This window comes from Mauremys reevesii, linkage group 1 (assembly GCF_016161935.1).
Source record: "Mauremys reevesii isolate NIE-2019 linkage group 1, ASM1616193v1, whole genome shotgun sequence".
NCBI classification, from domain to species: Eukaryota; Metazoa; Chordata; order Testudines; family Geoemydidae; genus Mauremys; species Mauremys reevesii.
In genome coordinates this window covers 104244625-104256695 of record NC_052623.1, presented here as the reverse complement: position 1 = coordinate 104256695, position 12071 = coordinate 104244625, and the positions used below count along the sequence as shown (strand labels likewise).

The 12071-nt window shown below is 38.1% G+C and overlaps 1 protein-coding gene across 7 annotated transcripts in view; it reads left to right on the top strand.

The window, feature by feature from the left end:
* Positions 1 to 12071, top strand: part of NALCN (sodium leak channel, non-selective) — a 386003-nt gene that overhangs the window by 336960 nt on the left and 36972 nt on the right. For all 7 annotated transcript variants that reach the window (XM_039528280.1, XM_039528290.1, XM_039528256.1 and 4 more), the window contains 7 exons: positions 5962 to 6063; positions 6473 to 6542; positions 7709 to 7800; positions 7975 to 8097; positions 9507 to 9563; positions 9891 to 10011; positions 10113 to 10244. In XM_039528280.1, coding sequence (XP_039384214.1) covers positions 5962 to 6063; positions 6473 to 6542; positions 7709 to 7800; positions 7975 to 8097; positions 9507 to 9563; positions 9891 to 10011; positions 10113 to 10244 — 697 coding nt within the window. The remainder of the gene's footprint in view (positions 1 to 5961; positions 6064 to 6472; positions 6543 to 7708; positions 7801 to 7974; positions 8098 to 9506; positions 9564 to 9890; positions 10012 to 10112; positions 10245 to 12071) is intronic.

Here is a 12071-nt window from a genome sequence, read left to right as displayed (position 1 = left end):
AGACCCAGGAAGAAAAGCTTTGTTATATCCAAGTTTCATTTATAGTCCATTTTGCTTGACCAGTAAGATTCAAATTGTTTTAACAATACAGTCAATTTGAATAGCTGAAATGTAGTGTTGTTTGATTGTGTTAACAAAGCGCATTTGGCCTGCTGTCCAAACAGTGCCACAGTGAATGCAATCTATAAGATGACAAAAGTGGATGCTGGGATCCATCTGGTGTGTGCCCAGCTCTTCTGGAACATGAATATCAGGTTGTTCCAGACAACCATGACAAAAGGTTATTGGAAGCATGGATCGCATGATGGAAAGATTCAGTGAGAGAACCTATCATCATCAATAATGAATGAGTATGATAGTATTTTGTATATTGGGTTTACTGATGGAGCATTGCCATGTTCTGTTAAAGATTCTGTCCAAAGGACTCACCAGGAGAATTGTATATAATAGACAAAAATGTGGATAGGGACTCTGGTGCAGTTCAACTAAATGAGGTTCATTTATGAAACAAGCCTCAAATTGCAGTAATACAGCAACATAAGCAGGGAATCTATACTTGATGCCAGAAACAGACCTCCCGATAAAGTCATCACACAGAGCACCATCTTCTGCAAAGCAAGAGGCCTCATACTATTAGTGGAAGGTACAGTATTATAAACTATGTACAAACTGTTCAGCATCTTGCAGTGGCGTGGAGCATTTAGCTGAATTACTGTCTGTTTTGCTTATTTTTCAGGGATTTTAAAATGGGAAGGAAATAATTTGAAAGGCTGCTGCCCCTTTCATTCATGACTTTGGACCCCATCAGTTTTTCCCTGGTAATGTATGGTATATAATATTCCCTGTGGGATCTTGTCTTGCAACCAAGCTCAGTGTAATTTCTTCCTCTAACTTGACTAGTAATTTGTTCTTATTAAACATACTTTATTTCCTTTGTGCATATAGAAATCAACATGAAGGACATAGCTGCAGCTGCATTTGCTGAGAAGGAAGGGATAAACTGCATCCAGAGCTTTGCATAGCAAGTAAACATTGCAACCAGCTTGACATGTTTCTATTTGTCTTTCTCCAGTGTTTCCTATCTCTCTCATTACATATTACTTGGGTGACCAGATGTCCCAATTTTATAGGGACAGTCCCGATATTTGGGGCTTTTTCTTATATAGATGTCTATTACCCCCCCATCCCATCTCGATTTTTCACCCTTGCTATCTGGTCACCCTACATATTACATGACCATCCAATCTCTCTAATATCTAACAGAGCTAGTGTGATGGGGTGGACTAGGCCCAGAGGCCCCCTGCTGGAGGCCTCAGGGTGCTGCCACACCCATCCCAAGAAAGGAGCAGTGGAGAGGGCCTCCAAGCAGGCTAAAGTGGCTGCAGGGGAAGCAGACAATCAGGGCCCAAGAGGGCCCTATAAAAAGGAGCTACAGAATCAGAGACAGGGCAGTTCCTCGATAGAGCTGGAGCAGTGTGGATGGTGTGGCTGGCTGAGGGAACTGCAGCAGAATGGACAGCCCAGTGCTAGTAGGGACAGGAGGAGCGAGGAAGAGTTCCTGGCTGGCTACTGGGCCTAAGCTTAGAAGAGCCCTGAACTAAAGGTAAGACATTGGTGAAGGCCGGGGCCCGGAGTAGTGGGCGGACCTGGGTTCCCGCCCCCCCTAGGCTACTGGGGAAGGGCCTACAATTGGCCATCAGTAAATCCCCAGAAGGGAACTGAACTGTCAGGAGACCCAACTGAAGACGGGGGCCAAAACAGACTAAGAGAGCAAAACCATTGCCTCCAGGGAGGAAGTTCTGGGGCTATGGTCCAATGGCAGGGCTGCGAGTGGTTTAAAGACCACAGACACACCCAACCAGAGGGGGTACTCATGAGAGGTGGGTGCCATTACAGCTGGTTGAAAAATTTGGGAGGGGGAGGGGAAATTGTGATGTGATGATTTTTTTACCCCATTTTTCAAAGAAATTTCAAAGTTTTTGAAATTTTTTACCCGGCTCCAATTCATAAAGGTTTATCGTACAGAGAGAGGATTTACTCTGAACTCTTAACTGAGTGCAGAGCACTTAGGGCTAGATTTTTAAGAGTATTTAGGTGCCTTAAGATGCAGGTAGGCACTTAGTAGGATTTTCATCAGCACCTGGGCATTTCACACCCATTGAAATCAATGGGAGTTAGGCAACTGGGTGCTTTTGGAAATCCCACAAGGTGCCTATTTGCCATTTAAGGTGCCTAAAATATCTTTAAAAAATCTGACCCTTAGCAATTGAGAGAATGGTCGGGCACATTTTGGCACTTGCTAAGGATTCATAAAGGGAAACGTTCCCAGAGAGTAGAGGATGGCAGAAGAGAAAAGTAAGGAGATGTTTAGTAAACAAGCTAAGGAGCTTGTAAAACTCTCTTCTCTGTCACATCATCTGTGGTGCTGGGAGTTTGGAAAGGCTTCCCTGCACATTACTGCTGCCAATTGCATTATCTATTTCAAGTCACTTGGTCTCAGTCCTTTAGCGCTGGTATTGCATCATTTCTCCATTGATTTCAACAGGGACTGCTGGACTCTCAGCATTTTTGAAAATCAGACAACTTATGTAGGCACCTATATGTGGACTGAGGAACCAAACTTTAGGCAGTTACTTTTTTAAAAATCTTGACAATAATCTTTCAACGAGTCTGCTCCTTTATCCAGGTCTGTTCCTTTATAGTATTTATTTAATTGGCTTCGTTGTTCACGTAATAATATGGCACAAGAATGTAGTCACAGGAAGAATTTAGTATCTTGGTTGCAAGCAGTGTTCTCTTTTATTATGTACAGCAAGGAATTGTGTTCTCCACTCACAAAGCAACTGGGTGTCTAAACGAGTTGTGTACAAGCATGTGAAAACATTTATGTGGAAGTCACACGTGGCTGTAAGGAAACAATTATTTCTGGATAATAAAATACAGATGCATGTGCCTAAGAGCACAGTAATTCATATTCACAAAGATACAAATACACGCTCTTCCATTATCTCAGTGAGAAGCCGTTATAGGAGAGAACTTGCACGTCAAAACCTACTATTGTCTCTGCTTTGGGAGACCTTAGTGTCATTCTAATGGAGTCAGGTAGAATCCATTTCTCAAAAATAATGATTATTCTTTCATGCAGAAAGTACATAGTTATTCAAAGAATATTTTTGTTGTCTCTTGAAATGATTACATTACATTATCCTATATCACATAATTCTTTAAAATTCATTGTATTCAGATATTGGCTGAGATACTGTAAACTGTATTGCACTGCAAGACATACTGCAATTTTCTTAAATGCGATTATATTTCTGACTATTCAGTATAATGTAATCTAATGTGTTCTTGTAATAAGTGTATAATATTGCATGTTAGTGGGATTCTGGTGTAATGGGTGATGAAAACATAGGCAGGCATTATAAGCTTATTTGCATTACAGATCTCTCAGTGGATCCACATTCCTTTCATCCATCTGCTTAAAACCAAGAGAAGGAAAACAACAGAGAAGAGTGAAAACAGATATCCACAGAAATATTGGAAAGAAAACAGTTATCCCCTATAAAGCAATAATTGCCTTCATGAGATCGCATCCTGCCATATATAGTTGTGCATGTTATTTAGAACAATGGGAGTAAACATGTATTCAAAGGCTCAGAGTGTTAGTGAATAGTGTGATGTATACAAAGGGTTCACATTCATAATACTCATATGTTATCAGATATGAGGCAGGAGCAACTGAAAATAGAGAGATTGCACCTTCAAGACTCAACTTGCTTTTATGAAATATTTATATTTGGTTTATATCTGTTTCACTGATGAATTTCAGAAGTCCTAACTTACATCCACCTGGTGGCAGCCTTGCACATAGATCCTGGATTGAGTTTAACAGACTACTGACTGGAACTGCCAGACTGGCTGCCACAATGCCACAATTTGGTTTAGCCAGTCTTGACAGTGTGACTGAGGCAGTGATGCAGACAGTCAAACATGTGGTGGAGGAGTGCACACTTAGAAGATCAGTGGGTGGACTACCACACTTTGCCACCCTCGATGATGCAACGGTTAGATGGTTGAACAATCTAGATATCAACTTGTGACTCATATCAACGAAGAAGATGTAACACAAAAATAAGATCAATCATTATCCCTGGGTGTTAATCCAAGGTTGCAGTGTTCTTGGCAAGTGAAGATTTTTTCACAAATGTGACCTCTTCAAATATTTCTCCGGCATAAATATCCTTTCTTTCAACATCAGGCATTCATCTCTTCTCTTTAAATCTAACTTTTATTTTTTTCTTGACCAAAAATGTTTATTTACAGCCAGTACAAAAAAAATGCCCACATTCCTATTAGGTTGGAGTGCTCTGTGACACTTTCCAGGAGTACCCAACATTGTGAGGCAACTCGCTACCACCTGCCTTTAGCATTGGGAAGCTTTGTCTGTGCCAGCCACGGGTCAGCTCCCCAACTCCACTGGCTGCAGGCAACACCAGCACTCCCGTCTAGGCCTTGCAGGCCCCACTGCTACTCTGCAGATTAGAGACAGGAATGCTCCAACCCTGAAGCCCTCGGAGCATCTCCTGCAGCATCCAGCCACTTGGTCCACTGGACACTCAGTGTTCACAGATTTATTACTTCCAAAGAAACAGTACAGCCCAGCTTTACTATTTTCGCCTCACACCAGTGCTCTGCTTAACTCATAGCACTTAGATTTGTTTATAGTGAAATCAAGTATAAGTCTAACTAAACATAGAGATGCAAGTAGAAGTAATGGAAACAAATGGTTACATATAAAATAAAATCATAACATGCATTCTAGATCCTAGACTTAAATAACAAGATATTATCATGTCTAATGAAATATTGCTCGCCAGCACTTCACAGGCAGACCCTCTTTTCATGGGACAAGAACACTGTCAGCTTGCCTCTTCAATGAAGGATTCAGGGTGTCCCTTGTCCCCCCTAACTATATCAGAACAATCCTTTGTCACACCCGGCTGCTGATCGTTTCTTCCTGTAGATTTCCAGCCTTGTCCAATTTAAACCATATTATGTCGCCAGTCATAAGAAAGTGCTTAAGTGTGTGCTATAAGATGTAAACACATACTTAAAGTTAAGTACATGCTAATGTGCTTTCCTGAAAAGGGCTCTGTCCTGTATTTGTAGAATTTCCTATTCATTATGGAGAATCATAATAATAATTATATTGTTTATAAACATTAGTATTATTATTATACCATTATATAGTAGTTGTACCTAGAAGCCAATCAGATTGGGTTCGCATTGTGCTAAGCGCTTTGCAAGCATATAGAAAATTGCAGTCCTTGCCCCAAAGATCTCACAGTCTAAAAGAAATGAAAAATAAATCCATTCTTTTTGGTTTAAAAGTGATTGCCCTGTGAAGAGCCAGCATGTAGCTGAAAGTTTCCGTAATAATAATTAACAATAATTAGTGGCAGGTTATGGCATGAGTAACAGTCACAGAATAAATTTGGATCATTTCCAGTGGACTGGGGTGATGGATTTGTGCATTGGCCCAATTCATACGTGTGAATGGACTCTGCAGGAAGCACATTTGCTATAGCAAATCCTAAAAAGCAGATCCACAAATGGGGCACAGTGTTCCAACAAGGAGAGGTCATAAAGAAGGTCCTGTCATTGATTATACGACAGGATGGGGAACCTTTGCATCTCATTTGGCTTTGGGAATATGAATATCTTTTTAATGCGAAGTACGAGTTGCCCTTACTATTGTTCTGTTGTCCTATATATTGTTTTCTGTGAAGCTGTGCCCTTGCGTTCCCTCAAAACTACATGTGCCAGTTGTGACATGCCAAAAGTAATAACAGCATGTCTGTCTGTTTCCAGCAATGCAATTATTTGGTCTCACTTTATAAAAAATTGCTTACAGTGGAAGTTCCAATTGTTTATCATCATCACAATATTTCTTTTTAGGGCCTGCACTAGACAACGCATGCTGAGTGGCTCCTTTGAGGGGCAACCTGCAAAGGAAAGGTCGATACTTAGTGTCCAGCATCACATACGGCAAGAGCGCAGGTAAATGCAGACAGGAAAAGGGTTTTTAAAATAACCTTAAAATACATTCAGTGAATAGAGTTAAACTTGCACAATGACTCGTACAAAGAACTAAATTGTACATTTTTGATCGTAACAATAATGAAATTCATTGTAGTACATAAATGGGGAAAAGGCCTTTTTATTTCAAATGTCATTTCCTTCACTGACTGCAGAACTATCAATTTAAAGATCAGAAGGAAAATAAATTGGTTTATGTTAGATAGGCTTAAAGACAATTGAAGAACATAAAAGCTTCTCATGTAAGCTAAGGAAAAATGATAAGAATTTGAGATACTGTATCTGGAGAGCAGTGCTTTATAATGGCCATCATAGAAAGGTCAAGATTTGATCTTGAGATTTACTATCAAATTGATTATGATTGTTTCAGATCACTAAGACATGGTTCCAACAGCCAGCGAATCAGCAGGGGAAAGTCTCTTGAAACCTTGACTCAAGATGTAAGTCCAAACAAAAATGATGGTTTTAGTTTTGGAATATAGGAAAGATTAATATGCACTACAATCACCATACAAGTCTAATGCCTATATAACATTCACTTTCTAATCTGTGGCTTGAGATCTTATTAGGAAATCAGAAGACAAATAGGTTAATAACATTAACGTTATCTTCAGAATAAACACCATATTCACACATGTGATAGATTTCCTTATTTTTCAACACTTGCTTACACAGCAAATTCTCTGAAGCTGCAGGTAGTACTGGTCCACTACTTTGCCAGACAGGGCAGCCTACCTTGCATGTCCCCAGTGAAAGTTTAAAAAATATCATCAGCCTTGTGAGACTTATTGGATCAAAACCTTGCTGTGTCTAACAGCTTTGAAGGGGTGTAACAGGAACAAATTTCACTGTGGCATATTTTCACAGATCGATGCCATTTTCACTTCTGGAAATTTGTAATGAAATTTTGCTGAAGTCTCTGATTTTGCCAAGGAGAATTTCAAGACCAAAATGGGAGTTTTCAATCCCTCTAGTTTTATGCTCTCATATTCTTTTCTAGATGTGTACTGAAGTAAAGGATAAGTAAAAATAAAGGATGCAGCTTTTCTACTATTACTTTGCCTAGGGCCAAAAATAACTGTCAGCACATAGCTGCACCATGGCAAGCTAAGGAAGCAGTTGTGAGTCAGATTGCTTCCCCCTTAGAACCAGCTCAGCTCCACTGGCTCTGATGGTTCTGACACCCTCTACCCACTCCCTGCACACCTGTTATATCGACACTGTTCTCCCCCTGTGTTTGGACCAGAAATACATGCAGCCTGCTCAATAGACTGAGGAAAAGTCTAATGCCTCCTATTCCCCTGTGTGAGCGCAATCTTGCCCTTAACAACTATGATGATGTTCAATAAAGATAGGAAGAGTTTAATGCAGTAATAAAGTTGAATTCATTGAGGTTGCACCAGGGGAATTAACAACAAAATTTGATTCACTGAAAGTAACCAAGCATATGCTGTAGCACATACCATCCACTATGCCTGGCTTACATGATTTATAGTGCATTTAGAAGCGAAGACTTCACAATTTGAATGCTTCAGTGTAAAAGACTGTATCTTGCTTTCATCTTTAAAGGAAAAAAACACATTTTAAGTAATTGTTTTGCCTCTAGCATTCTAATACAGTGAGATACAGAAACGCACAGAGAGAAGACAGTGAGATCAAGATGATCCAGGAAAAAAAGGAACAAGCTGAAATGAAAAGGTATTTACAAACCAAAGATTTGAAAACGCACTTTTCAGTTTGAAATGTTGGCATTGTATGATGGAAAAAAAGCAACCTAACAGCTGCAATGAAATAAAAACAAAATGATAATGGATATTTTTGATGGATGTCTTTTGCGTAACATTAAATATATTATGTATTATTTTTTAAAAGGAAAGTCCAAGAGGAGGAGTTGCGAGAGAATCATCCATATTTTGATAAGCCACTTTTCATAGTTGGTCGAGAACACAGATTCAGGAACTTTTGTCGGGTGGTTGTGCGTGCTCGCTTTAACGCGTGAGTGTATTACTTTTCAATAGTGAGTTTGGCCAAATACTTTCTTTATGGGCTAGTCTATTTATTTTGAAAGGAAATATATAGGCAACTAACCCATAGCATCTAAGAGTTAAACTAGCCGTGATATAATCTCATTGCTGGAGAAAAAGAAACAAAAGACATAAGCTCATGAAGACAGTCCAAGATCATGAGATGAGATAAGGAAGCTGCAGGCACGAGGTAGGCAGAAAGGGGTAAAGCTTCAGCTACAGTGAGCCAGCCTGTCACAGTAACCAATAGCAGATTGGGGACAGGAGTGGAGAAGAGAATGGTACGTATGTGTGTTGATGTCAGGCCTGCTCATTCTAAGTAATGTGCATGTGTTTACTACATGGAATCCTCTTAAAGCGAAACCTTCCCCCACAACAGAAGAATATCACTATAAGCAGATGTTCATGATGGGCCTCGCCCTGAGAGGCACTGAGCACCTTAATTCTCATTACAGTCCTCTCAGCACCTCTCAGAGTGGGATCATATAACCAGAATTTCATTGTGCACAGTGAAAAGCACTGAAACAATTTGGGGCTTTCATTCTGTTTCACTACAAACTGAGTTTCCCTACATCCAAGTTCACTATGACTGGGTTCTTTTGTATGTATATGTGCTCCTCTCGTCTCAGTTTCACAGTGCAGATGCCATTGAAGGCAACCAGGTTTACACCATGTACCTGGGAGCAGAAATTTATCCATTCCTTGGTTTTAGAAGATACTATGAAGAGGTTATTTTGAGTTTTATAGCTGAAGATTGTTAGGCTTGGGAGCTTTTTTATATCAGTGGATTTAAGGGTCAGGAAATTAGATGAGAAATATCTGGGAATATTAATGAGAAAATTATTGAACTAAGTAATTAAAGAAGATTGGACCAAAAAAGTGAAGCCACTTTACACCAGCTGAGGACCCGGCCAATGAATTGTGATACAAGATGAAAGGGCTTTTAGGGAAATTCTTTGAAACATGAAGCTGTGTGTCAGGTGGGTTGTTTCTCTCAGAAAACCAAAACTGAATAAAGTAAGCTATTAATTGTAGAAGCTGGACTCAGACTTAATTACATTTTAAATTAAAAGTTTTTAAAAGCCAGTCTAGAGCTATCTTGCTCAGAGCTGTGCCATAAATTAAACTACTGCTAACTGTTTTGATTGGTAATTTGAACTAAAATTACCTGACACAAAAATTGGGTAAGTAAAACTTAAAACAACTTTTTTATAAAAAGTAGCATTTGAGCATTAAGTCATAGAATATGTCATGGATGTCAGGCATTAAGCTAGACAGTTAATTGCTGTGAGGTGATGCATGCACACTACAATTATAATAATGGCCACTGAAATGCAATTTAAATTGCTGAATTTTAAATATCTCATTTCCCTTTTATAGTTCTAAAACAGATCCTGTTACCGGAGCTGTGAAAAATACCAAATACCATCAGCTATAGTAAGCATTGCAAAAGTAATTTCATTTGTTTGACTGCATTTTGCATATCAATGTGGATTATACTTTTTGGCTTAAAATATCTCTTTTTTGTGTTTGTTTTTATTTGTTTGTTTGTTTGGGTTTGTGGGGTGGGGAATTGTTTTCTTCCATTTGTTTGTTCTGTTATTTCTCTAGTTTTACTATGCATTTCTGACATGACGAAACTTTTCAAATGCCTCCTTCTAGACTTTTCACAGAAAACACTTTAGCTAGACTGTATTTTTAATAGACATTTAATGACACTGATCAAGTTTCTCTTTAATGATTGTCATTGTATATTTTTGACAGTGATTTGCTGGGATTGGTTACTTACCTGGACTGGGTTATGATCATTGTTACTATATGCTCCTGCATTTCTATGATGTTTGAATCCCCCTTTAGAAGAGTTATGCGTGCTCCAACACTCCAGGTAACATTACTGAATCATCTCACACTTCATAAAGCAAAACCATCTTATTTTTCTCCACTGCTTATTACTAGATTGTGATTGATCTCTGGTTTGATTTTCAGATTGCTGAATATGTTTTTGTAATATTCATGAGCATTGAGCTTAATCTGAAGATTATGGCAGATGGCTTGTTTTTTACACCAACAGCTGTCATAAGGGACTTTGGAGGAGTCATGGATATATTTATATATCTTGTAAGTTTTTATATTTAAATACTTTCTTGTAATATTTTTAATTTTCATCTTTCTGAATATGTATTTATTAAACATTTGGGGACAGTTTTTAAAAAATGAAATCATGCAGAACTGCGAGGGTAATTTGAGCACACAGTCACCACAGTTTCACATGCAAATTTGACAACTGCAGTTGCAAATGTGTACCTAAGTATCTGAATATTGATTTGCATCCCAAATTGTGGTAAATTCATGAGCTAATGTAGGTTTCCCATTGCATGGTAATTTCTCTCTGTGTGTATACTTATTTATCTAATACATCTGACCTCCTTTCTTTCCATCTTTAGATCCAGATCCTAGATCCTGGACCCTGTTCTATCCCTTTTATGCAGGGGAATCCGCTGGTGTAGCTGGCTCTTCACCATTCATTCCTTGCCTTCCCATCTCATCCCCCAATTCCCCTCTTTAGAGAGGGCATTACCAGAAGATGGATGTTAGGGTTGAAACAAACTTGGCTACCTATAGTAGATCTGGTCAAAAAAACTTCAATATAAAAGGCAGTTGTGTTGAAATTGAAACTTTTTGCAGGAATATTTTGATTTTTAACTAAATTTTCAATGGGAAAAAGTTGAAATGAATTATTTTGACTTTTTCCTTTTGTTTTTCAAAACATTTCATTTCAATAAGGTAAAAATCTTTCATTTCAGCTGTATAGCTTTGATTCTTTTAGCTTTGACTTTTATATTAACTTTAAATGTCTTTAATATATATTTACATATACATTGTACTTAAAATCTTATACAATATTATTATGTTTTGATGACAGCAAAATGAAACAGTTTTACCTTATTGAAGCAATGCATTTTGATAGTCCCAAATCAGAATGTTTGTTCTACAGGAAGTTTCAAATGTTCAGTTTCTTGTTTAGGTTCAGAAGAAAAACTATTTGCAAAATGTCAGAATTTCTCATGCAATGGAAATACTATTTTCTGAACAGCTCTGAAGTCTACTTTTCCTTTTTTTTGTAAAACACTATGACTGCCAGTGTCAACAGATGAGTAATAAATATTAATAATAAGAGATTATACCCAAAAAACAAACAAACAATGAAATCAGTGACTAATACAGTACAATATAAAATGGTTTTTCAGTCTGAACTGAGCTGCTAAATGAAATGAATTTGATGGGTTTGATTAACTCTTGGATAGATTAGTCTGTATCCCAGATGTGCTGCATATAATTTGTCATGATCAATCTGTACTCAGAATTTCTAGTAGCACTGGTTTGTCAAAATTCCTCTTTTTGTTGATTTTTTGTTTGTTTATGTGTTTGGAGGAAAATCATGTTTTATCTAAGTCTTGTAAACATTCCTAGAATATTGAGAGGATACCAGAGAAATTCAGTAACATCTGCTTATCCATTTTGTTTTGCTATACTGGTTGTTTGTTGTTTTTTATTTAGTTTTTTAAAAATCACAAGTAATTTTTTTTGTTGCTTTTAAGCATATTGGCAATAATCAGCTGGGTCCTGCATTCCTTGCGCATCTACAACTAAGTAATCCCCCTGTCTAAGTCACACTTTATATTAAGGATACATTTATAAATAAGAACATAGAATTTAAGAACGACGATACTGGGTCAGACCAATGATCCATCTAGCCCAGTATCCTGTCTTCTGAAAGTGGCCAGTGCCAGATGCTTCAGAGGGAATGAGCAGAACAAGACTATTATCAAGTGATCCATCCCCTGTCATTCAGTAGGGTGACCAGATAGCCAGTGTGAAAAATTGGGACAAGAGGTATGGGGTAATAAGTGCCTATATAAGACAAAGCCCCAAACATCGGGACTG